Here is a 27,910-nt window from a genome sequence, read left to right as displayed (position 1 = left end):
ATATAGGGATTGGAATAAACACTGTGGTTAGACAATATGCATGTCGTCGATTACATCTACTTTAAAATGTCCAGATAAAGACAACAATAAGTGTTTTCTTCTTTTCAAGTTTAAGGTTTTGAATAAAACCTTTTTCATATGAATACAAAAACCATGGAAATTCAAATAGATTGTTGGAGGACCTAATCTCGAATAAAAACCACATAATGTTAATCACACAAGCAGCTTTTCAATATCAATTTCAACGAAATTGTTTGTACAATCAGAATGGGGTTTTTAATAGCAAAAATAGTTTTGCAAATGACAAGGCAGGTAAATGTACGAATGCAACAATAATATCAGCAGTCTCGTTAAACGTCGTCATTTCGTAATTTCTGTGTTCGTATTAAAATGGCCTTATCAGAAAATAAAAATTTTCATCAAGTCAAATGCTGGCTGACATTTTTCATACTAATTGTTAGGCCATTATATACAAATGAATTGACGACGGATTTTTCCTCTCTTTCTTGTCTGTGGAAATAAAACAACATATTTTTTTTTATTTCCTATAAATTTTGGCGTTTAATTCTCTTGTGATTTTATTTGAAAATGGAATTCTTTAAAGAACAACGCTATTGTCTCGGTAACAATATTTGAAAGCAAAGAGATGTTTCCATTACTGATTTAGGCTAATGTTTATGAAGCATTTCTTTAAATAATTTTGTCGGTGCTACCACGTCGTAGACATGATCAATGCAGAATGTTCTTTGTCATCAGTTTTGTTAGATACGTCATTTTCTATTCCTCCTACAAAATATAGCAAGAAAACAGTTTACGTCAAATAAACATTTTATGTATAACATGTTTACATGTAATACTGTCTATTTAATAAATGCGATTTGATCGATTCAGTTATATGCTTTATGTATCTCTTACCCCTGTGTCTGGCTTTTATATCCATGCTGGACATATCTACAGTAGATCTGTCTTCTCTACTTCTGGGGTAGCCTGTAGATTTATAATCTTGCTTTAAATTGATAGTCATTAGATACTTAACATTCTGGTGTTGCAATTATTAGATTTCTAAATCATGTCTGTCTAATATTAGAGACATCTTTTCTGTTTTTAAAGCAAGTTAGAATATTATCAGTCACGTTTAAAATCATCATTTTGTAGGTTCTATGGTCGATGGGTACAATGATACCTCGAATGAAATATATAGAGAAAACGAACGGTAATCAAGCTCAAAATACAAAAAAAAAAACAATACAAAATATAAGCGGAGCAAACATGGACCTCAAAAAACAGAGTTTGGATCAGATGCCATGGAGTAGTTAGCATACCCTCCCTGCCAAACGGTCACACCCACTGTGTCTGAAAAGTCCGCGAACAATTCAGTGTGTAAATAAGGGCCCAACAATAAGTATAAAAAAAGCCAGTCAACATTTGACTCAATGATAAATTTATTTGCTGACAGAGTCATTGTATCGACCATTGAACTTACGAAATGATGACTTTAAACAAGACTGCTCATTTTCTTGTTTCAGGAACTCCTTTCCTAATAATTTAGTTTTAAAAATTGTGTATACGTAGATTGATTGATTGTATATTGTTTAACGTCCCTCTCGAGAATTTTAGACTCATATGGATTCATAATGCTTCAAATTTTGACCTTTACTCGGCACTCAGGGTCATTGAGCAGTGAGCGATCTTTATCGTGCCAACGCCTGCCGCTGACACGGGGCCTCGGTTTTTAAGGTCTCATCCGAAGGACCCGCAACTCTCACTTCAGAGTGCCAAGCGCATAGCGAAGGAACAGTTGCTACCCAAACTGGGTCAGTGAAAGGTGTGTGTATGTAGAGCATGCTCTTGAGTATCGAATAAAATATATAAACACCGTATGCAAGTGATAAAGGTTTATTGCTGCATGAGAAAGGAAGTTGACGATTGAAAAATTAATCGTCATGTTTATCATGAAGCTTAAAAAATACTGTTCGTTATCTCCAAATATTTTACCCTCATTAAAAAGTTCATATTTTTTTTAATTTAATCGCTTGGATCAAGCAAAAAAAAAAATGGATCCATCAACATGAAACAAAATGTGAAACCACTGTAAATTTAAAATAGAGGTACTGTGAGTACCGAGTTCACTAAATGATCACCCTAAGCCCATGCCATTATAATGGCAAGGACCATATTTTGTTCTGGTTGATAAGAAATAAGTGTCGGATAAAAATAAGAGGTGCACAATAGCATTCTGTTAAAAGGAATCTCTGAAAGTATAACTAAATTTTAATTTGGATCAGATGCCATGGAGTAGTGAGCATCCCCTCCCTAATTCTATTTAATTGTAAAGGAGGAGTTGTGGATAAGAGATGAGTACCCTTTAATATTATAGAAGGAATAACAGTATCCATGTTTTTTTTCTATGGGTAGCCCGAAATATGCTTTCATCAAATATGCTTTCATCACATACGCCGTGTGCTCCTTGTCATGATCTGAAAGTAACAGAAAAATCCGTCAACAATTCAGTGTATAAATAAATAACTAATAATTAGTATGAAAAACATCAGTCAGCATTTGACTCAATGATAAATTGCATTTGCTGACAAGGTCATTGTATCGACCATAGAACTTACGAAATGATTTCTTTAAACGAGACTGCTGATATTCTTGTTTCATCAACTTGCTCGTCAAAAATTTACCTCGTTTTAGAAATTGTTCATACCTAGACCATGCTCTTGTGTATCAAATCAACTGAGATATATATATACTCCGTATGCAGGTGATAATTGATTGATTGATTGTATACTGTTTAACGTCCCTCTTCAGAATATTTCACTGGTATGAAGACGTCACTATTGCCGGTGAAGGGCTGCAAATTTAGGCCTATGCTCGGCACTTACGGCCTTTGAGCAGGGAGGGATCTTTATCGTGCCACATCTGCTGAGACACGGGGCCTCGGTTTATACGGTCTCATCCGAAGGAACGCCCCATTTAGTCGCCTTTTACGACAAGCAAGGGGGTACTGAGGACCTTTTCTAACCCGGATCCCCACGGGGCTGCAGGTGATGAAGGTATTTTTCTGCATAAGTAAGGGAAGTTGACGATAGAAAAGTTAGTCATCACGTCTATCATATAGCTTGGTTGTTAGATTAGACGTCGTTTTCAAGTAAAATATCCAAGTATGAAAGAGATGTAACAGACTCTATGGTATTTCTTATCTCAAGCTCACCAGGATATATCATATCGACGTAGGAATGGAAATTACCATTCTTAATTGACAATACCTTGTCGATATATCTAAATGTCGAGTTGAAGGCCACAGCAAGTGCTTTCTTCTTTTCACACATAAAATTTTGCACAAATTCTGCTTCATATGAATATGAAATAGGTATGCTAATAACCGAGCGCATTTAGTACTTACGGGAATTTCAATAGATTGATGGAATACCTAAAATGTAACAGACGGACAGACAGACGGACAACCCGATCACTTTATACACTCCCACTTTTCAGTCGGGGCATAATGAAGATTTTATTTTTATGGTTGTTGCAATAGGTTGAATTTATTTTCAGCAATAAGACAATATCAATTTCTTATTAGGCAATCCTTAAAATAATATTTGCTTGCCCTCTACCAACTCAGTGTAAAATGGTGAGTCGATAGGAAGGTGGAAAACCCTCCAGAACATTGTTGACAGGATAAGAGGAATAAAAAAAATCGTATTCAAGAATGAAATAAAAGTTTTGAGTTGGGTCCTTCAAGATAGTCAGCCGGGAGGGTGCAACCATTTTTTTTTTTTAAAGATGGTACTCCTTACAAAGAAAGTAATGAAAAAAACGCGTTTCAGAGAATCAAATGAAGTTGAACTCTATATTCTTGCAAATCAAATTTACGTACCTGTTAATGTACATTTATATCACAAGTATTTTTGCTTATTTTAATATGAGGTAAGGTGAAAAGTTTTTAACATATTATCAAAAATCTAAGAATACCACTGATACAGGTCGATGTGAAACAAGAATAAATTCGAATAAGAGAGGACATTGCACCTTAACCCAATCAAAGTGAATGTCCTCTATAAACATATTGTAAACCATACGATATGCTGACCTTTGGATGTTTTGGAGATCTTGTCTTTATATCCATCACAGCAAGTCCTTTTCCAGGCCTCCTGAACGTCCGCCTTCAGCAAGCATTGAAATACAAAGATGAATAACCCTTGTAGAGAGTTAAATATTGTAAACAGATATTGGAAAACTGGTACCCCTCCATTGAAGGTCAAAATACCAAACAGCCATGTCAGTCCCAACATGAACACTAAAGTTGCCGCCCTGCGCAGTCGCGATGATGTTTTCGTGGCTTTTATCTTGTTAAGATTTTTTGAGGCCGCTCCAGAAAGCCGATGAAGAACCAAGGCAAATATAATTAGATTTATAATCATAATTATGCCAACAGGTACAAGAAAGGCAGCGTAAAATGCTACTGGCTTCAACCAACATCTACAAGGTAACAAGGTAATTTAATCGTGACGTGTTTTCAAACAAAACTACATCATTATTGCATAGTAAAAGGTAAATTTTCTAAAATTGTCATATTTAATTTTACAAATTGTTGAGAAGTTCTACTTAAAAAAACATTTTTTTTCATTTTCTGTAGAAATATATATCTAAACAATAATGTAACTAAATTACCTGCATTTTTCATTGAGATTGATATAATTTGGTAAATACTTTAAGCTTTCAGATTTCTACTCCTTAATCAAATTATACTACACAGTGAACACATTCATTGATATATGAGCACGTGTTCTATTCTTCTGAACCACTTACATCCCTCCTCCCTGAGTACCATAGTTCTCCGTACTCACGCCTAGTGTAACAGCAACAATCACTAAAGGGGTACCTTAATAAAAAAAAGTTCTTCATAAAGAAAAAAAAACTATTATTCATACAAGAAAGAAAAATGTATAAATATACGGCTTTAAATCAGATTGATATGAGAGACATAGATTACCCCATCCGGCGGACGTTGTCTTCAAAATAAATCGTGAAATGTGAGTGTTAAACACTTGAATCAGAGCAACATACAGGTAGTATGCCTCTATCAACATCCAACACATGGCAGAGAGAAGGAAATAATGGAGAGATGCAGCAATAATCTGGGAAAATAAACCGCCAAGATATTAATGTAGGGTTATTTTTTATCTACAAATAAGTCATGAATCTCAGCAATCATAAACATACATGTAATATATAAATTTATATTAAATTCAACATGTCATAGATTGTATGTCGAAAGGTAGGAATTATACACTATTTGATGTCATTGGTACATATATTTACTGAGTTACCTTATATGTCATTCATATCTGGAATCCTATATTGTTTTTGGTTACCTTGATTCCTTTTATAATTTTGTAACTTCGATCCTGCAAACTGGTAAATATAATAGAAATTGAATGTGATTTTATTTTACCTTGCAGCCTAGTTCACTCTTCAGGGTGTATTCTTGTTGACCAACCAGAAATATCAAGTCTGTACCCGTAATTGCAAAACAAAGATTTATTAAAATCTTTCCTGGGTTGGTACTGCGTAATTTTCTGCAACAAGACAGTCGGTATGAGATTTGGATTACCGTATATGTACTTGATTGCAATTTTGTACACTGTATGTTATTAAGGTATTGATATTTTTATTCTAACTACCTGAACATACAGTATGTGATGAGTGTGAGAGTTAGACCTATAAGGGAGATGCCACAGCCCAGGTAAGACAGGTAGGTCAAGGCCCTCTTATTGGTTTCACTGATTTTTCCTCCAGCACGGTACACATCCTGAAGATAAATGTCAGGTATGATACAAACAATCAAAATACAAAACAATACATATAAAAAGGTTTTATTTTATATACTACTTTTTCTAAAATATAAATATTTTTAATATCATAATTGTTATACTAGCGAAAAGGGGCAAAACATTCACCACATACCGATTATGAAGGCTTAGAAATTTGAACAGATTTCAGAACGTACCATCAATAAGGCAAAGTTTGTGAGATGGTTACATTGACATTCCGTATATTCCCCTGGCCTGTGAACTTTGACCTTACAACCTCTGTTTGACCAAAAGCCTTTGTTACGACCCGCCTCAAGAAAATATCCACAAGTTGCTGTTGCATTCTCTTTGGTCTAAAAGATTTACACCTTTTTATTGCCAGTAAATGAAAAAATCTTCTCAATTTTAATTAGAAACATATGGAGATAACGAACAGTGTTCAAGATCAAAAGTCCATACAACAATACAGAATAGGAGCAGAGCTCCAAAACATCAGAGGTGGGATCAGGTGCCATGGAGGAGTGACCCTCCCCCGCCGGAAGTCACACAAGCAAATATCTCTTACATATCTCGTCCCCAATAGAATTAGGATTATTTGTATGTTGTTTAACGTCCCTCTCGAGATATTTTCATTCATATGGAGACGCCCTCACTTGCCGGTGAAGAGCTGCAAATTCTGTCCTATACTCGATACTCAGGGCCATTGAGGAGGGAGGGATCGTTATCGTGCCAGCATCTACTGCGACATGGAACCTTGGTTTATACGGTCTCATCCAAAGGACCAGTCTCCACGTTTCACAGTGGGATTACAACCGCTATGTAAGGATCAATTCAATTTCTAACTTCGCGACTCTAGAGCTGACGCTCTTCTCACTCCGCCACGTGCGCAACTCATAGAATTATGAAAAGCAAGAATAGACCCCATGTGAAGAACCAATGAAGAACATTAAAGAAATCCAAAGGTTTGGCTTTCTTTATTACTTTATAATAAACTACAGCAAACACATTTTTAGAAAAATGATAAATTGAATGTGTTTTCTTCATCTTTTCCAAAAATATATACCAGAAATGCGTGATCTAGAATCAAATAAAAAGTTATCTGTATAAGAGGTAATGTGAGTAGAGTTTATAAAACTCATGAATGGTCACTCATATTTAATTGGTTGCCTTGTTGACCATCAAATAATATGCCATGCGATTGTAAGTCATATTTAAATTTTCTTAGATATTTCACTTTTTTGATTGAAAATAATTTTTACTGTAACACAAATATAGATGAACAGACCTTGGAGTTTTGTTGAAATCTCATTTCTATTGGATGGAGAAGTTTCTCCACCTGGACCCCGGGAACCTGTGCTGCCACAATAATGCTGTTTGGTTGAAGTCGATATACAATGCCTTCGACCGTATTGGGATCTTTTGCGTTTGAGCGTAAAGCCTTAGAATTTGAAGAAGCTAGTTCATTTATATTATACAAAATAGGAAAATCTAGCAAAATATGAAACAGAGAACAAAAGCTTACGCTAGCAAATCAAAGCATGAAAGGTTTTGTCAAAGTTAAGAATATATAAATAAACGTTTTCTACTTATAAAATATTTATAACTTAAATGTATTCCTGTGACAAATAATATATGAAGAGTTTTTTTTTTAAAATAAAAATGTTTTTATCATGAAATTCCATTTGCTACATTTGATTTATTCGAAATCTTTCTACAAATCCATTCTCACATCAGAATAAAATAGTAGTATTCAAATCTTATGTATTAAGTAATAGTAGTTTATTAAGAATGTAAAAATAATATAACTCTCGTATTGTCAAAATATTATGGAGTAAAGTACATATAAATCCTATTTCATCAAAGTATGAAAGAAAGTAATATAGATTTACTAAATTGTAATACAAGACTTAGTATATCCCGAGATAAATCAAAAATACTTAAAACAATCTATGAATGCACACTTGGAAACGTACAATCATTATGTTTTATACAATCTGGATACGACCGATGAAGTTGTTAACCCTTACCCTAAATATTTTGTCGTTTTTGAAAGCTGTCAGTGTCACCCTTGTTGGTGATGAGTTAGACGGTAGCTCAGACAACAGTTGCCTGGGAAGAATGATCCAGGATGTAGAATCCCGCTGAACGGTTCCATTCTTTGTCAATATCAGCTGGAGACAATTTAGATTTCAAGGATATATATTGAAGAAACTGTGAAATCCAACTGATTTTTTTTTTTTTTTTACATTTTCTGTCACTGATTGATAGAAAACTAGCACAATCTCTTAGATTTGATATTCTTTGATTTTAAAAAAGGGCATAAATAAAAATGAGCTCCTTACGTTTGAAAGATTAAGTTCTTCGCTAGGATGATCCAGAGATGCCAAAGATATTCCATTAAATTCTGTTCTGTTGATAGCTGTTGCCATAATACCGATGTTTGAAGCAATCTCTTTGAAATCTTCTTTTAGAATGTTCGTAGAATTTGATAATTTTTGAACAGAATCTAGCAATCTGTAACAAAGAAATTAGACTATTACTACATTCATCTCGCACCATGTAAAAAAGAAATTAGAAAATTGCTCGGTGAACTAGAGATTTTGAAAAATAAAAAAAAAAAACAATGTTCATTGAAAATGTGAGGTGCAACAAAGTTGGGTAATAAAAAAACACGTCAATAAATGAAAAACATAATTTTATGAAAACCCTTATGAAGACACCTTTCTAAATCTCTTATCTTAAAATTAAGAATAAAATAACATTTGAAGGAATGTGTGTTCTGCAAATTATTTTATAATGATGATTCATGAAAATGTACTATATTCCACTTAATGTTGAATGCCTATTTTAAAGAAAACATAAAAACGATATCGCTTGGTTTAACATAATGCCACTCCACTCCTTATTTCTATGCTTAAAATCTAGTCTAAAAATCACGCACCTGCTGGCAGACTGAAACTTCTCTTCCGAGAGATTGAGCTGTGTCTCAGTAGTATTTAGGATGTTGCTCATTATTTTTACAATATTTCTCTCTCTGTCTCTTGTAATGAAGGTACTTTGGAGTCCTTCCAGATCTTCAAGCAGAGAAACTGTTATGTTTATTTCTCTATCCGTAAATTTATCTGCCACCATAGTTTGCTTGAATAGCTGTTCAGCAATTTCATCTGCGGACTCTGAAATAACATATATCCTATACTTATGAACTCTTCGTACTGGGAAACGTTTGAAATATAAAAAAACCTTTTAATTTTTTTCATTTTTATCTACATAACCAATGTTGAATGCCAATACAGTAAAATTTGCTTTTGTGCATTCCGCCTAATTTGATATAAACTTCTAAGTACCTTTCATTTATTTAATCTGGAATATTGAAGAATAGGTCAATTTTAATGGAACCATTGGGCCTTGATTAAACAATTTTAATGTATCATAAAAAATACCTCATACACCACAGAGACACACTTCCGTTACTCACCGTCATCCACTGTACGTTTAGCGATCTCTTCCAGTGACGGCAGGCTGGCGGTGACTGTCATGAAGATTGTGCTGGGGTTGTTAGTTATTCCTTGTTTTATGGAACATTGAGTTATATTTGGAGGAGGTAACCAGCCATACTGTGTGCTGCATTTTTACGACAAATTGTTGTTCAATGTACAAATTTGAAAATATATATCTAAAGGAGTATATCATCAATTTACGGACAATTTACAATAAAAATACGGAGATAAAGAACAGTATTCAAACTTCCAATTTTATATAAGAAGCATATATCTATCGAATTAGAATACTTTAAGAACTAAGGAGAATAAAATATATAGATTTATCTAACCAATTTCGTTTGACGATAACTTTGTCCGCGCAGTAGATCTGTGCTGTATCCCCATACTGAGTGGCAGGCCAAACACCATTTATGACGTAATTTCCTGTCTCCTCTGACTCACAAACACCAGTTCCTTTAATCAAAAGAAATATACAGCATTATAGCTTTAATGTACAACATTACATCAAATGAATATTAATTATTTCATTCATTTGATGTAACAACAAAATGACAATTAAAACAGATTTATTTTTGAAAAAATGGTATAAAATAAATTTCTTGAAAATCTTAAATATTCAACATTACATCAAATGAATATCAATTATTTCTTTTGACAAAAACAATTAAATCAGATTTATTAAAAATGGCATTGGATTTCTTAAAAATCATTTTGTTTTTAAATTATAATAATAAATGATTTTTTTATCATTGATCATCTATCCTTTTTTAAGCAAAAAATAATTACCCCCGTAGTAGACACTGATGTTAACAATTGTCTGTGGAAATCCAGAATCTGTGGACAAGCCTTTCAAATATGTGTCCAATGCCATTGTAATTTCGTTTTCTTTATACTCATTTAACGTCGTACAAGAAGCTTTGAAGTAGATGGTGAGCTGTGGTGGGCTGCAAAGAATGAAGGTCGATTGTATCACCTCGTGGCGATGATGTCAGGCGTCCAAAAATGCCAACATTGCCAACATTTTGAAATTAAGTGAAATACTGTGAAAATACAAGTGATCATTTATTCTTAAAGATATCAATTTACACTTTATTTGCTGTTAGCAATATCTAACTTACCCTACTTTTTTGACTAATATATCACTATTTGAAAAGAAGCAGCTGCTCTTGCTAAAATTGGACAGAATATTGTTTTGCATCTGAAAAAAAAATCATATTGATATCCTTTCATCTGTTTGCAAATCCATATTTTATTTATTTTGATGCCGTACTGACATTCCTTATTATAAATTAGTTATAAAAATATTTAAAACCAATCTCATTACAACAATTGTTCAAAAGCAGTTTCAGATGAACTTTTTTTTCTTTCTTTAGGAATCTACTCACATTGTCTAGCGAGGCAGTTACACTCGTATTGTAACCCAGAGAGAAATATGAAGAACTTAACTCAGACATAGTCACTGGGATGTAAAACAGGATCTCTTTTGTTCTTCCTGAAACGAGTTGAATTATTATAATCAGCAAATCTAGCAACTACACAGAAGATTCAATTTCTCATTTGGAAACAAATAAAATATGATAAAATTATATTTTTGTAGACACTTCAGGAATGTTCAATTAAATCAAATAATTCATTTTTAAGAATGAAACTTACTCCCTAGTGTGTTATCATTGCAATTTTTGTCAAGGCAACAAAAATAACAATTACGTAATCCACTTGAATTGTAACAACTGTTCACGTTTTGTTTCTCTCGATTAGTACAAATTGCATCAGATGTACATCCCTTGTAAAACGAAATGCTATCATTTGCAAATTCCATCCGGGAAAAGCAAACCTTCAACAAAAAAAATGTAACAACGTATAAGAGGAAGGATACAAAATTTGTCTTGAAAGAAACAGGATTCAAATACCTTACATATATTCGCTTATCAAGTTAAGATATAAATCCTTAAATCCTTAAACCCAATTCTAGTAATACTGAGCTTCTTATCAAGAAAAAGCAGTATATTTTTGTGATGTACGAGGGCTGTTCAATAAATAATGTCCTGAACTCTATGACATACAACATACAACACAGATATTATATGACAATAAGCTTCATTTTCTCTCTTGATTGAATCTTTATGACTTGATATCAGTTCATGTGACCACTTTTTATCTCATATTTACATTTCGAGAAGCTAAAAAACAAGAGCTGTTCGAGACACTGCATTAAAAATGAATGGTAAAGAATCAGTAAACTAGAGTGAAATTAAATGCTTCATTTTAAGGCTGCTGTAAAACTTGATATAAGATCCCAAAAGAAATATTCACTGAAATTTGCGAAATTAACAGAAACCAATGCCTGTTTTATAGACACATGAGCAGGTGTATTTTAATGAACAATAATGATATAATGGGCATCAAAAATGGATACCGTCCTTGGCGACAAGGGCTTCAAACAACCAATGTTCTGTTTGCCATAATTCAACAAATTATCACTTATGATGTTTGATTGGCTTTAAAACACATAGCAAATTAAATAGGCATCAATTTAGGGGTAGTTCACACTATTTCAAAGAAACATTTGACAGTAAGAAAGCTAAGTATTCAATGGACACCCTATATATGAAAAAAAATATTGATTTGAGAATATCCAAACAATTATTTTAAAAGATCAGAAATTGTAGTTATCCATATTTGTCTGAAATGCAAACAGATAATGAAACATGAATCAATTGCTTTATAACCTTCAAAAACATTTTTACAAAAAGATTGACAAAAACAGCAAGCGTCTGAAAAGAGCAAAGAATTGCAAGAGGACAAAAACAGTTTTTATGCCATTTTCTTGAATATTTGTGGTCTTGTTGTTCAAATTCTTATTTGAGGAGGCAGTTCAATTTATGAAAAAGTCTAGAAAGCAATTTTTTTACAAAACAATTGAAAGGTTTTTGAGAAGAAGGGACTAGAATCAGGAATCAACTGTATTAAATTTCTTCACGACAGCGTCCAAATCAACACGCTATGAAGAGTTAAGGAGTTTTAGGGATGTCACCCTTTGAATTGGTTCATTTTACAAACTTGAAAAAAAAACAACACCTTTCAGAGAGAAGAAAGAATATCAGGAAATCATAAGATCTGCCATAATCCAGTACACGAAGGGCCATACTCAAAATTGAGTTCTAAAACCAATCAGAAATTGGATAAAAATGTTATGATTACGTGTTTTAATTCAAATAGAGTATTTAAGTTAAATTATTTAGACTAAATTATTGAAAAGCGTCTTTCGCTTCTTTCCAAGCACTGAGGACATTACTTATTGAACAGCCCTTGTAAATCCAATTCAATAACCTTAGAAAATTATATGGAAACAGGCAACCATACAAAAACCTCCCATTGGGGATATGTATAAAAGCATTTTTCAGAGTTTATATAAATCCTAATCGTCAAAAACCTTCCATTTACACGACAAACATGCTAGTACTCATCATTTATTCCTAAATGGAAATGACTTAATGGTTTCTAGCATAGTTGCTTTCTGTAAAACCTATTCCCCTTTTTCGTGATGCTTATCGAATGATGTTACTCCCTTACAACTCATTGAGGGAGTCCGTTTTTGTGATTCTGAGTTTGTTAATTTTCGATCTTTCAGAACTTCTCATGCAGTTTGAGGATCTTGGCGGAGTTTCAATGGTTAAAAAACTATAGTAAATTGTTTCTAAAGATTACAGAATTATGGTTCCGTAGAGGTGGAATCTAAACAGATCATTTCCAAATTTATTGCCAAATGTAAGATACGTATCATTACCGTAAAAGACTGGATTTGGTAGTATTTATAACCCTCACCTGCTCTGTAACACAGGATTGTTTAATACAGTCACTGTGGGATTTTCCCCCGCTACACTGGTAACAAGAGTGATTTCGAAACAAAGTGGAATCTGTGGATGTAAAGTAATACTTTATAACTGGAACACAATTTTTCCTTTTTTTTAGGTAGGATTTTTCTCTTGTTTCTGAGTAGATGAATTATTCAAAGTAAATTGCTTGTATATCTTATATATTTAGGTGTAAGAGATTTAAAAGACCATATTTTTCTTTCCTCATCATAATTGCACAACTTTAAATAGAAATGGTAAACTGTGTTTGAAAACTAGCAGGGACTATATTTTTGGCGGAATTGTAGCGTGTGAAAATATCTTCTTTTCTGCCTCTCAAATTTATTATAGAACATTGAATTTAGTTATAATTTTTACGCAATCAAAGACTAGACGAAATTTTTATAAGATTTATCACACATACTAGAACTATGTTGACTTTTAAATGCTTCAAATATAAGTACAGCTTTGATCTAAAAATCCATACAAAGTGTTATTTCTCTCTTAATAAACGATCAAAACTTTTAGTTCTTGTATCATTTTGTACCTTATGTGACAACTTTACTATATGTGAAAAAGAGAACAAGTTAAATATAGAAAGCATATAAAAATAACTATTATATCCTAAAAATTTAAGAAAAATAGAGGAAATTCAGATTAGCAAATATCCATTTTATTTAAGATATTTATGTCAGTTTGGTAATATCATCTTATAGGCCCTATATCGTAGTATCTTTTATTCAACAAGAGGCCCATGGGCCACATCGCTCACCTGAGCACTAAGGGTAGGAAAAAGTAGAAAATGGCTTTTTATTGTAAAATTTAAATCCAAAAGTAGTCCCATGACCAATCATGGATTTGCTATTTTTTAGAAAATGATTTTTAAAGAATTTTCCTATATATATCTTTAAAAACTTTGGTCGGCCATTTTGGCCCCGCCCTACCCCTGGGGGTCATGATTTGAACAAATTTGAATCTACACTACTTGAGCATGCTTCCATATAAATATGATGAATTATGGCTTTGTCATTCTTGAGAAGATGTTTAAAGAATTTTCCTATATATTTCTATGTAAAACTTTGGTCGGCCATTTTGGCCCCGCCCTACCCCCGGGGGTCATGATTTGAACAAACTTGAATCTACACTACCTGAACATGCTTCCATATAAATATGATGAATTATGGCTTTGTCATTCTTGAGAAGAAGATTTTCAAAGAATTTTCCTATATATTTCTATGTAAAAGTTTGGTCGGCTATTTTGGCCCCGCCCTACCCCCGGGGGTCATGATTTGAACAAACTTGAATCTACACTACCTGAGCATGCTTCCATATAAATATGATGAATTATGGCTTTGTCATTCTTGAGAAGAAGATTTTTAAAGAATTTTCCTATATATTTCTATGTAAAACTTTGGTCGGCCATTTTGGCCCCGCCCTACCCTGGGGGGTCATGATTTGAACAAACTTGAATCTACACTACCTGAACATGCTTCCATATAAATATGATGAATTATGACTTTGTCATTCTTGAGAAGAAGATTTTTAAAGAATTTTCCTATATATTTCTATGTAAAACTTTGGTCGGCCATTTTGGTACCGCCCTACCCACGGGGGTCCTGATTTGAACAAACTTGAATCTACACTACCTGAACATGCTTCCATATAAATATGATGAATTATGGCTTTGTCATTCTTGAGAAGAAGATTTTTAAAGAATTTTCCTATATATTTCTATGTAAAACTTTGGTCGGCTATTTTGGCCCTGCCCTACCCCCGGGGGTCATGATTTGAATAAATTTGAATCTACACTACCTGAACATGCTTCCATATAAATATGATGATTTATGGCTTTGTCATTCTTGAGAAGAAGATTTTCAAAGAATTTTCCTATATATTTCTATGTAAAAGTTTGGTCGGCCATTTTGGCCCCGCCCTACCCTGGGGGGTCATGATTTGAACAAACTTGAATCTACACTACCTGAGCATGCTTCCATATAAATATGATGAATTATGGCTTTGTCATTCTTGAGAAGAAGATTTTTAAAGAATTTTCCTATATATTTCTATGTAAAACTTTGGTCGGCCATTTTGGCCCCGCCCTACCCCGGGGGGTCATGATTTGAACAAACTTGAATCTACACTACCTGAACATGCTTCCATATAAATATGATGAATTATGGCTTTGCCATTCTTGAGAAGAAGATTTTTAAAGAATTTTCCTATATATTTCTATGTAAAACTTTGGTCGGCCATTTTGGCCCCGCCCTATCCTGGGGGGGTCATGATTTGAACAAAATTGAATCTACACTACCTGAGGATGTTTCCCCATAAGTTTCATCTTTCCTGGCACAGTGGTTCTTGAGAAGAAGATTTTTAAAATATGTCACTAAATTTTCATTAATTCCCAATTATCTCCCCTTGAATGAGGGCGTGGCCCTTCATTTGAACAAACTTGAATCCCCTTCACCCAAGAATACTTTGTGGCAAGTTTGGTTGAAATTGGCCCAGCGGTTCTTGAGAAGAAGTCGAAAATGTGAAAAGTTTACAGACAGACAGACAGACGGACAGACGGACAGACGGACGCCGGACAAAATGTGATCAGAAAAGCTCACTTGAGCCTTCGGCTCAGGTGAGCTAAAAAGAAAAACATTCAATCTTCTGAATTACAAGTACGGATCGCGTGATTGGAAAGAGTAATTTAATGTCCAGGAAAAAGGTAGTGACCTTGACCTGACCTTGCTTCTAATATTACACGGTCAAATTTAATCTCACTGATACCATCACTTAGTGATGTTGTCCTCTTGATTCTGTGAAAATTTCATTCATTTTTAAATACAAGAAATGTGAGAAGAATCCTAGCTTAAAGTTGAAAGAATCGATACTTAAATTTACACATATCTTTTCTTGTTTTTCTTGTATCTTTTACTCTTTTGAAGTCTATGCTGCTTGTGTTCACCTTGACATATTCCAAAATCTTTCGTCTCATTGAGAAGTGTGTTGTTGTTATTTGCGCATATAGCATCCACTACTGACACATTTTCCCTTCTAAGAATGATCCAATTGAGGAATCTTTGCATCTCACAATTACACTGTAATGGGTTACCGAACAAATACCTGAAATATATATCTAATTATTTAAATTATTTAAAGCACTTAGCTCACAAAATGATGAAATGTTCCCTTTTAAGTATAATGGCAAAGTTTCTATTTTGATAAACGAAATATCAAATTTTCGATCAGAACATAAAATAGGAGATGACGTAAATTTAATTTACTTTTTAAACAAGTGTCGTAGCAGCAGTAATTCAAATGTTATCAAATATGAGGGTTGATCCATAAGTTCGTGGAATTTCTTAATATTTCATTTATTTATAAGTGAAATTGGTTGAAAATTACAAATGAGAATAAAGACTAGGGCTGTGTATTGAGCCAAAAATTTCGATACGATATGATACAATATTTTTTAAAGCGATATGCGATATATTGGATTCTGAAACAAGTCCATCAGAAAAGGCTTCTAAATCATTTTAATGCATACATTTCATAACAATTAAGTGTTTTATTACCCATTTTAAAGTACTTGTCTCATTGTCTTTAAAAATAACACTTCAATTAAAACTTTTGATGACAGTAAAATCAACATGTTCAAAAATTTTTTTCTATGTATTTTGTAATAATTATTAAAACTTTTTTATTTCCTTAGAAATTATATAATTATTGAAGGTTTTAATTCAAAAAAGTAAAATATAATCTTTGGTGATTGAAATTCCCATCTTTTAAACAGAATTTGAAGAAAAAATGTCTGTCCGATACGTATTGGAAGTTACTTTTCGATACGATATTTTTCTTGAATATCGATACGTATCGATATATCGATATATTGATACAGCCCTAATAAAGACACTTGTTGAATATTTTAAATTAAAAAATATTTTAAATATTTGTGATGGTAACTCTATGGCAGTTGCCATAGAAACGGATGTTTGGAAATGCGGGGGACACATCAACGCGTTTATTATCATTTTAATTCTTAATACTTGAAATGAGAATTAAACCGCTCTTCGTGTTATAGAAAACGCAAATTATGTCATTATTACGATTGCTTGATCTTTTATAAACCTTTGTTTGTGTATTTTACTGGATTTTTTGTTTATTAGTTGATAATTTATTGTTCAATTTAAGGTTGTTAGACGACGTCAAATTCCGGTCAAGTCATAAGTGAAAATCCCGGGATCACTCTTCTTAAATGCGTATTTTATTGACATAGACTGAGGAAAAATGCATTTAGCCACTGGTTTTCCAGTGGCGTAAGAAAATGAAGAAAAATAGAACCTTCATGGACGTTGATTAAAGGTGTGGCCGCCTTTTTGAGGCTCTGTTTTAAGTGTTGTACCCCTTGATAAATTGAAAGCGTTAATAGACGTTGTCGACTGACGTACTGTTCATGACATTGCTACTGAAATCGGAACATCATATGAAAAGATGGGGTATTTTGAAATATGAGTAATAAATGAAAATAAATTGGTGCGAGAGCATACCCAGGCTTTTCTTGAGAAAACAAAAATGGAGAAAAGGGCAGCATTTTGAAGAATTACGTGTTCGAATTTGACATTAGGGTAGGATGATTCTATGGCGTGACGTGACATACCTAATTTGACGTTACGTCGAAGTCTCCCCCGGGTTTCACAACCATCCATTTTCAGAAAGCTCTTGTGACCTTATTGGTAATTGGAACGTGGTGAAATTTTCCAGTATTGTTGCATTATGACTCTATTTTATAAATATGCCTATTGTTTGCTTTTGTCAAATCATGATAAAATTTTAGAAAAAAATTCTACGAACTTTTGGATCAACCCTCGTACATAAAAAATGTAGAAGGCAAGATTTCAATTTGTTAATATCCTGCGAGTTAATAAATATAGTAATACTTACGCGTCTCTTAGATTATGGAGAGAATAAAATGCATCTCCAGCAATATAGCTGATATTATTTAGGCTGAGATCACTGTTCAAAATAATGAAAAGAATGTCAATTAAAAAGTGTAAAAAGTGCTTAACAAAAAGCCATTCATCTGTCTATGTACAGAAAGCTGTTTATTTCGATTATTTTAGAATGGTGATATGCTTACATTTCTCGTAAATGCACCAAGTGGTAAAAATCGTATTTGCCAACCACGGATAACTCATTTTGCGTTAAATTTCTTTGAAATAAAAACAAAAAAGTTCTGTTAGATTTCTATATGAATATTTACTCATCTTGAAGAATATTGAATTTTACTTTCTCAAAAATTAAAATATTTTTTTTTCGAAACCAGGGGAGGGGGGGGGGGGGCAGAAACATCAATTTAATGACTGATTTATAATTTTTTTTTTTTAACTAATTCATATACAGTGTATTGACATTCAAATAGAAATAGTTTCAAATAACTTCATAGGAAAAAAACATAATTTGCATTTATACATAGTTTCGAATCCCAAATTCTTATACATTACATTTTTTGCAGCTTATGAAGATGGTCAAAAGCCCAGTCGTCCAAAGTTTTTATTTTGCTGTTTATAACATTCCTGCAAGAAAAGAATAAGAATGGACATGAAATGTACAATTTAAAGAGGGCAGGCAGCTTTGTTGTTATGAACTATGAACTAAATTTTTTCAAAGTGCGTTTAATTTGGGACACACTCAACGCACTTTGAATAATTTTTTCAAAGTGCGTTAAGAATGTACATGAATATTTTTGCAATGGGGACTTTTAACGCACTTTGAAAAAAAAATATGTATAAAACAAAAACTCTATACTTAGATTTTACCATCTTCCAAAGTCAAGAGTTTCTGATCCGCTCCGCTCCACATATGAGATCTTAGTAATTGAGAGAAACAATTTCTATTAATTTTTTCTTTCCAAAAACGTTTTATTTTACATGTACTTATTTAACCTCATTTGGAACAAGGAGAACAGCCGTCTGTAGAAAATTGAAAGTGGAAACAACCCCCCCTCCCCATCAAAGGTAAGCTCCAATTTCCAATGCTTAACCATCTAGATGCAAAACATTTCTGTTGCTAAGACCCCGTTCCCTGTACCGATGTCTATGCTACACCCAAATATTATAATGTATTTGCATAACTGGTATGACGTTGAAAACTTTCAATAAATTTTTAGTTTGCATATAAAATGCATGCATACTCGAAAAATTAAGTACAGTAAAACATTTAAGAGAGAAAGAATTTTCAAAATATGAAAGAATCAAAATCGCTCACTTTCACATCCTTAAGTGACCTCATCACCAAAGAGTTATCAAAGAGTTTCAATTATTCATCATACCTAAGATTTGCAAGAATATTGACCAAGCCATACACTTTTTTTCAAAGTGCGTTAATATGGTCGATATTAACGCACTTTGAAAATAAATTTTATTTTTTCAAAGTGCGTTGATGTCGTCGTCCCAAATTTAACGCACTTTGAAAAAATTTTTCAAAGTGCGTAATTTTTTGAAGTGCGTTGTAACACTATTTAAAAATTGTCTATAATATTTGCTGATGTAATTCAGTGCTATCTCTTTAGAGTTTACTTACAGTTCTGTTAGATTCTCGGCACCAAAGAAATCTGATCGACTGATGTTTGAAACTTGATAGTCAAGTAGAGTGCTAGAAATTAGTTACAAACACAAAATACAAATCATGAAAAAGTATTGATATCATGCTTGTCATATTTCTGAAAATTAAAAAGCAAAACTCCCGTTCTGAAAATCAGCTTTAAGCATTGTAGTTTATCATATTTCTTTTCACTAGTTCTAGATATTGAATGAAAAAACTCAAAAAAGGGAACTTGATGAAGATTTTCTTATGCCAAAGAAAAGTCCTTTCAGAAAAATTCGAAGCAAACAAAAGCATTACCTTTTCTACAAAGTGGGATAGAAAAAGAATAAATATTTTTATTTAGAAGTTTAAAAGAAACATTGTGGCTATCAAGATCGTTTAAATCTTAATGATTAATAGATTGTCAGTTGCAAAACAAATATACATAAGTAATAAAAAAGACATCAGAAAATCAAACATGCTCAAATTTCTTTAAAATCTGAAACGGCGTATCTAAATCCGATCCTTTAACAATTTAGTTTCAAACGAGCTTTAACTTTTAAGCAGTACTCACATTTTAATTGCCGGAGCAGGCAGGTCTGAGGGGAAGAGTGACTTCCCCTGACCGTCACAGAATACAGAGAGACCTATATGGTCTGTGGCACATGAACATCCGCTGCTCGGCCGCTGACATGCTGTTCTAAAGAGAGAGGTTGATATCCCTCCGCGTGCGGGAAAAGTAAACCATATTAAAACAGAGATGATAAGCAAGAACGAATGGCGATTCATAGGTGAAATACCCAGTCCCGGATATAATGATGATACTTGAAACATATAAGGCATACTATGTTTTGTTTTTTTCTGATAATGGACGATGTCTCATTTTATTTGAACTGTCACTAACATAATTCTGCGTTGATAACTATATTGTGCAGATTGATGTTATTTTTTATGGATTTGTAGCATCTGCCCTTGATTTTGTGCTATTGAAGGTCTCGTTTCACCTCGTTTGTTAACGTGATACAATTTTCCAATGTACAACTGATTTTTTTCTGAAAAAAAAAGAAATATCTGTTAAACATTTTCAATTAAAACACGTCTATAGATTGCAGAAAATATAAATGCATTGTCTAAATTTTAATTTAAAAACAATTGCTTGGGCAGCCAATAAGACTTTTAATGAGTTAAAATATTAAAATTTATGCAACCAGTAGATTTGTTTTATATTATTAGATTACATATGAATTCCTTGCGTATAAATATTGAACAGTATTTGATGAGATACAATAATCGCTATCACATTAAGAACTTGCTTTACTTACATGGTGATAATTTAAACTCTAAATCCCTAATCAAAATTTAATGTAGTCATTGTTGAAGGGAAGAATTTTACTCTTTACATTATTTTTATTCTATACTTCAACATGACGGGAGTCAGGCGGAAATAATGACATATCTAACCCTAACGTATAATTAGAAGAAAAAGGAAGTAAATATACAAGCACAGGAAATCAGAAAAGAGAGACAATAACCTTTTATGTTTTTCTTGATAAGTAGATTGTCGGTTTCAAATTCAACAAAACCCATGGTTGCTTGGAAATTGGATATTTATTCACTCTTCATAGGTTGATTAAATAAGTTTAACTGAATGTTTCATAAAATCAGACAGGTCTGTTTCATATTTCTTTTTCTTTTATCAGAAAGTCATTGAGGTGAACTTACAATTTCTGGTAAATATATTATCTATCATCCACTTTGCTTGTTTATGTCTATACCATCATCATCTGACCTGGCGTGACATCTTAACCATTTAACTTAAGTGGGTCACTGTAAATAATGAGCTAAATATTATAAAGCAAATTAAATAAAATATATATATAGAAAGCAAATACCGGTCCTTTTGAGAAGTTCGTATTCATTGACGTCCCATATTGCCAAAGATGTTAGCACGAAAACATCCGTTATTGCTCAGCTGCTATGAGTGTCGAGTATGGGCAAACAATTGCAGCTCTCCACCGGCAAGTGGTGACGTCTCCATATGCGTGAAAAATCCTTAAGAGGGACGTTTAACTACAAAAAAAACCCCATTTGATTGATGATTAATTGTGTGTTGTTTAACGCCCCTCTCAAAAGTTTTCACTCTTATGAAGACGCCACCACTTGCCGGTGGAGAGCTACAAATTTTGTCCTATGCTAGGCACTCATGGCCATTGGTCTTTTTCGTATCAGCACCTACTGCGACGCTGGAGCTGGTATTTACAAGGTCTCATCCGAACGACCAGTCTTCACGTCCCAAAGTGGGATTCGAACCCGCGACTTAAGGATTGACTCCTTTCTTTGTGACCTAAGAGCAGACACTCTAACCACTGCGCCACAAGGGAGACTACATGTATTTGTATTCAATAACTTAAAAATGATTCACTTTACAAATGTTTGCAAATCAGATTAGTTTCTGAATTTTGTCAGTACTTTAGCTTATACTGTAGAAAATCTTTACGATTTATCAATAAAGCTAAAATACTTTTTAAAAATATTTCAGTGAGGGAGTTCATTTCATATGTTCCAATATTGTATAAATATTGTATTTTTTACTGACTTCCTGAGGAATATCGTATTATATGATTTTGTATGTAAAATAAAGTAGAAAAATATGAAATTTCAATCAGTACAATGTTTATAAATACTTATTTTGAAAATAAGCGAATTCTTTTCTATTTTTCATTTATAACAAACAAATCATATTTAATAAAATTTACTTACAAAATATGCAAGTATCAGCAAAGTCTCTTTTCATAATCTCATACAAACTCTAATGTAAAAGAATAGCTAACAACCCAGCTTAGAATACAAAGATTAATATACTTTTAAATAACATATTTTCGTGGGAGAAATTTTTCGAGGTTTGAGAAAAAAATAATGATATGTGGGGATTTCGTGGTTTGAGAACTGTTGAGTAGTATTGTTTTTTTTAGATTTTACATTTCGTAGTCGTCATGAATTTTCTGAGAACTGTTGAGTAGTATTGTTTTTTTTTTTTTTAGATTTTACATTTCGTAGTCGTCATGAATTTTTTGAGAACTGTTGAGTAGTATTGTTTTTTTTTTAGATTTTACATTTCGTAGTCGTCATGAATTTTTTGAGAACTGTTGAGTAGTATTGTTTTTTTAGATTTTACATTTCGTAGTCGTCATGAATTTTTTGAGAACTGTTGAGTAGTATTGTTTTTTTAGATTTTACATTTCGTAGTCGTCATGAATTTTTTGAGAACTGTTGAGTAGTATTGTTTTTTTTTTTTTTAGATTTTACATTTCGTAGTCGTCATGAATTTTTTGAGAACTGTTGAGTAGTATTGTTTTTTTTAGATTTTACATTTTGTAATCGTCATGAATTTTTTGAGAACTGTTGAGTAGTATTGTTTTTTTAGATTTTACATTTCGTAGTCGTCATGAATTTTTGAGTCTCATCATACCTCGAAAACAACAAAAATTAACGCCCACGAAAATTAGTAATTTCACAGTATTCAGACTTCTTCTATTACTCAAATTATTTCTTTTATCTCTCTTGGATAATTTTTTCCTTACAATTGTATTACATTGTCATCACCTTGTTCGACAGTTTTAGCATAATTTTAAACAACAAGGGTCATTTCCGTTTCTATATTCCTTTTTTGTTTATATTTGAGTCACAGATCGGATCTGGATACATTTTATTAGAGATTAAAGTCATTGGAGTGTATTACACTTTGTGCACAATAAGTGGTCAAAATGATGAATAATCCAAAGGAGATCAGAGAATTTTCTTTATGTTCTAGTTATATGATGGTTATAACTAGTGTATGTACTTTAATTGTCCTCAATAACTCAAATGGATTTATTTTTAATTTGAAAAATAAATCATTTACTGTTCTTCGATGTATATTGTAAACAAAACAATTAAAGTTTGGTTTCTAGGTCGTATATTAAGCCAGTTTTGCATGGGAAGCGATATATGCATCCGTTGTTATAGATTAAATATACATTTAATCATGAATAGAAACAAAGCAGATCCCAAGCAAGAATAAATCGGGATCTTTAAGTAAATTTCATTTACTTCTAGTCCCGTGTTTTCATTCCAAGTCTTTCATAATCCAAATTTTATTACAATGAATTTTCACCAATAATCTGAATAAGCAGATCAATCTGAAGACGGAAAAACATTCCCAGATAGCATGACTATGTTGGGCCAACATTTGTTAAAGGTTGTATGGTTGGTGTTGGGGGAACAACGTTGGGCCAACGTTGGACCAATGTTACCAAGTCAACCTTGTCGACCATGACGGAATTCCTTTATTGGCACAACGTTGGTCCAACGTAAGCAACTTCCATTCACTTGAGTTTCCAAGGAAGGAAGGATCCTGGTGTTGGCCCAACGTTGGACCAATGTTTGTAATACACCCTTAAAGAACGTGTATTTACAAGTTGGTAGTAGTATGTTGGCCCAACGTTGGCCCGATGTTTGTAATAGACCCTTAAAGAATGTGTCTTATCAAGATGGTAGTTGTATGTGGGCCCAACGTTGGCCCAATGTTTGTAATACACCCTTAAAGAACGTGTATTTACAAGTTGGTAGTAGTATGATGGCCCAACGTTGGCCCGATGTTTGTAATAGACCCTTAAAGAATGTGTCTTATCAAGTTAGTAGTATGTTGGCCCAACGTTGGCACAATGTTTGTAATACATCCTTAAAGAAATGGCCTTATCAAATTGGAAAGAGAATGTTTCCCCAACGTTGGTCCAACGTAAACAACTTCCATTCACTTTAGTTTCCAAGGAAGGAAGGATCCTGGTGTTGGCCCAACGTTGGACCAATGTTTGTAATATACCCTTAAAGAACGTGTATTTACAAGTTGGTAGTAGTATGTTGGCCCAACGTTGGCCCGATGTTTGTAATAGACCCTTAAAGAATGTGTCTTATCAAGTTGGTAGTTGTATGTGGGCCCGACGTTGGCCCAATGTTTGTAATACACCCTTAAAGAAAGTGCCTTATCAAGTTGAAATAGTATGTTGGACCAACGTTGGCCTGATGTTTCTAATACACCCTTAAAGAAAATGTCTTATCAAGTTGGTAGTATTATGTTGGCTCAACGTTGGCACAATGTTTGTAATACACACAAGTGTTATTTTGTTTAGGAGTTTTAAAGATGGGATATTTATATTGGGTCAACGTTGGTCCAATTATTATACTGCCAGCTAATTGATGGTGTTAATTTTATAATTAGCTGCTGAGCTTTACGTTGGGACAACGTTGGCACATTCTGAAATTAGTAAGAGGACTCTCTTTGTCCATGCTTATCATTGGATGCCTGCTTTTGTTTAGATATATTTCCAACATTTTAACTTTGCACTTAAGTGATCAGAGCACCAAAGAGTGTTTTATTCTATTTTTTTAAATTGCGTTTATGCTTATTTATTTGTAATAATTCCCAGATTGCAGAACATCGTTGGCCCAATCTTACACTATGGTTCTATTTTCTATGTTGGGTTACCTTGATTGGGCCAACAATGGCCCAACATGGAATATTGATAGCTGATTATGTATAATGGTGTGCTAATGTTGGGATAACTGTTGGCATTATATCATAAAACTATTATCATGAGAGAAAATGTTTGTTTTGGGATTGGCATCGGCCCTACGTTGGCCCAATATACCATGAATCTGACTGAGCATCATGGGTAGACAACAACCGGGCTACTTGTAATATCCGCGCCATTTTTAATCTGACACGAGCGAGCGCAATGAGACTGATACCTTGCATATCTGCATCCACTTTGTAAGTATTTATAATATGTCTGCCTCGGCACAGCTGAATTAACGTTTAGTTTTTAAACGATATCATGTACAAATCTGTATAAATTAGGCACGGGGAAGTGCAGAGGCCAGGTGCTGTTTGGTCAACACTGTACCCCAGATAGCATGCTAACATTGGGCAAACGTTGGGCCAATGTAATCGGTAACATCGGGCCAATGTTGGCAAATGACATTGACCCAATTTAAGTTTTCTCATCGGCCCAATGTTAGCCCGATATGTTGGGCCAACGTTGGTCCAATATAGAGTGTTATTTCTACAGATATTGGCCCAACGTTGCGCCAACATTGGCCCAATGAATGCGACATTGTTGGCGAAACGTCAACAAGAACATTGGGCCGATGTTGGCAACTGACGTTGGCCCAGTGTCATTTTGCTCCTTGGCCCAATGTTGGCCCGATATATTGGACCAAAATTGGGCCAACGTGTATAAACATTTAATTGTTACAAATCTGTATAATAACAAATCTGATCGTCTCTACAATCAGAAATAAATCTACAACCAATCCTACTTGAAAATACAAGCTAGCTAAAATAAATCTAAAATTCTTATAATTTTTCAAAACAAAATAAATTATCAGTGATTAAATTTTTTGTTTCTATACAAGAAAAATAAATGAAAGTAAAATAACAAACGTGTTTTGATACAGTTAAAACAATCAATAATTTGCCCCTTATTTAGATTGAAATTTGTGTCTAGTAGAATGCATTTCAGAAGTCTACCACTTAATTTACTTATATACACTTAACGTCGAGTACATGATCAAACATTTTGAAAATGTTGAACTTGTTGAAGTTTAAACAAAATTAATTCAGTACTAAACATAAATTGGGTTCTTTCATTTTAAAATTTGTTCAGTGTAACGACAAATTTTCAATACATGTATTTTATATATGGGGCAACATTGAATCAAAATCATTGTGATGATAATGATGATCAAGCGTAGAAATGTTATGCATAAATGCCTTCATCACGCAAGACAATCACTTAATCACACCATGAAATAAAAAAAAGACGGTTATTACTTGATTGACAGCTTAAACATATAGTGATATACTTGTAAATTTAATCGTATTTTTACTCTTTACTGAAAAAGTAACAATGTATTAAGTACCAAATACTACAATTTTAGTGCTACTGGAGATTCTAAAAAGACATTGAGAACACAATCAAAGAATAGCCAAGGTATGCCATTGACAGGGATGGGGAGGAAGAAACGGACAGAGAAGAAAAGAAGGGGGAGGAGGAGACTCGGGAGATAGAAGAAAAGACTTAGGAGAGGGATCAGATGGAAAGTGTCAGTGCCTAACCTTTTTTCTGTAATATAGTGTGACATACCTATAGTTCTACCCTTTTCTGTGTCTGTTTGTCGGTTACAAACACGATGCAGATGCCAGAAACATTTTTGTGTAAGTAATCAAAATGACGGGATTCATTTTAGTATTATTTTAAGAACAGGGGGGTTGATTATTTGTTAGACGTGCTTAATGATACCTGTAATTTACTTAACTTGGGCATAAATTTACAGCAGAGAGGGAGTATACAGTCATGTAACCCTACATGTATCTCTTGAAGTGAGCACCAACTTTTAGTTCTTTATTCATTTTTCTACATGCAATGAGCAATAAAATCATAGTATGTTATAATTTAATTTTATATTTTGATTTCATTTTCCCCAGTTTTTTAATTAATGTAGAGCTACTTACAATGCAATACTTGTTGATGGCAATTCTATGAGATATTGAGAATATGTTTTAAACTACTAATCTAGCATATATAGCATATATAGATAGTATTAAAGGACTTTTACCATTAAACTGTACTACAAAACTAGTACAACCTTATTGTATATATCTGTTTGTCAATTTTGAGGACAAATGGCCAGCAGTGAAGAGCAAATGAGTTGTCATGATGGAGAGCCAATAAGATACAAACCAACGTTGGCCCAAAAATGATGTTTTCCTAATATTGAAAGAATAAGTGGGCCAACAATGGCTCAATAATATCCGTTCGTTGGTACAACAATAAGCAAGCAAGTTGGTCTGATTAAGGGCCGATGAGCAAATTACCGTTGGCCCAACATTAATTGCTTACAATGGCCCAACTGTACAAAAATGACGTTTGCCCAATTTTGAGGACAAATGGCCAGCAGTGAAGAGCAAATGAGTTGTCATGATGGAGAGCCAATAAGATACAAACCAACGTTGGCCCAAAAATGATGTTTTCCTAATATTGAAAGAATAAGTTGGCCAACAATGGCTCAATAATATCCGTTCGTTGGTACAACAATAAGCAAACAAGTTGGTCTGATTAAGGGC

The 27,910-nt window shown here is 33.2% G+C and overlaps 1 protein-coding gene across 1 annotated transcript; it reads right to left on the bottom strand.

Moving 5' to 3' along the window:
• Positions 1-158: 158 nt before the first annotated feature.
• LOC134258849 (adhesion G-protein coupled receptor G6-like) lies at positions 159-20,532 on the bottom strand. The gene is made up of 25 exons (XM_062741437.1): positions 20,321-20,532; positions 19,744-19,815; positions 18,666-18,737; positions 18,302-18,373; positions 18,106-18,177; positions 16,130-16,287; positions 13,145-13,236; positions 10,973-11,153; positions 10,705-10,811; positions 10,438-10,517; positions 10,106-10,263; positions 9,649-9,772; positions 9,295-9,440; positions 8,761-8,992; positions 8,162-8,333; positions 7,847-7,990; positions 7,105-7,257; positions 6,017-6,172; positions 5,691-5,818; positions 5,462-5,585; positions 5,000-5,144; positions 4,816-4,888; positions 4,097-4,485; positions 916-987; positions 159-786 (listed from the first exon to the last, which is right to left on the bottom strand). Exons 6-25 carry the CDS (start codon positions 16,248-16,250, stop codon positions 710-712), a joined length of 2,874 nt encoding a protein of 957 aa, XP_062597421.1. The 5' UTR covers positions 16,251-16,287; positions 18,106-18,177; positions 18,302-18,373; positions 18,666-18,737; positions 19,744-19,815; positions 20,321-20,532; the 3' UTR covers positions 159-709.
• Positions 20,533-27,910: the final 7,378 nt, after the last annotated feature.

This window comes from Saccostrea cucullata, unplaced genomic scaffold (genome assembly GCF_032062105.1).
Source record: "Saccostrea cucullata isolate Sc308-1 unplaced genomic scaffold, CSIRO_AGI_Scuc_v1 ctg480, whole genome shotgun sequence".
NCBI lineage: Eukaryota > Metazoa > Mollusca > Bivalvia > Ostreida > Ostreidae > Saccostrea > Saccostrea cuccullata.
The sequence above is the reverse complement of the archived record's forward strand: the minus strand, read 5'-3'. Positions and strand labels throughout refer to the sequence as shown.

Coding starts and splice junctions, on each gene's coding strand:
- LOC134258849 (XM_062741437.1), bottom strand. CDS start 16,250: ATGCAAAGATTCCTCAATTGGATCATTCTTAGAAGGGAAAATGTGTCA. Junction 9,441..9,648: donor GTTATCGTCAAACGAAATTG/GTTAGATAAATC, acceptor GTAAAAATGCAG/CACACAGTATGGCTGGTTAC. Junction 4,486..4,815: donor GGTACTCAGGGAGGAGGGAT/GTAAGTGGTTCA, acceptor GTTACCTTGTAG/ATGTTGGTTGAAGCCAGTAG.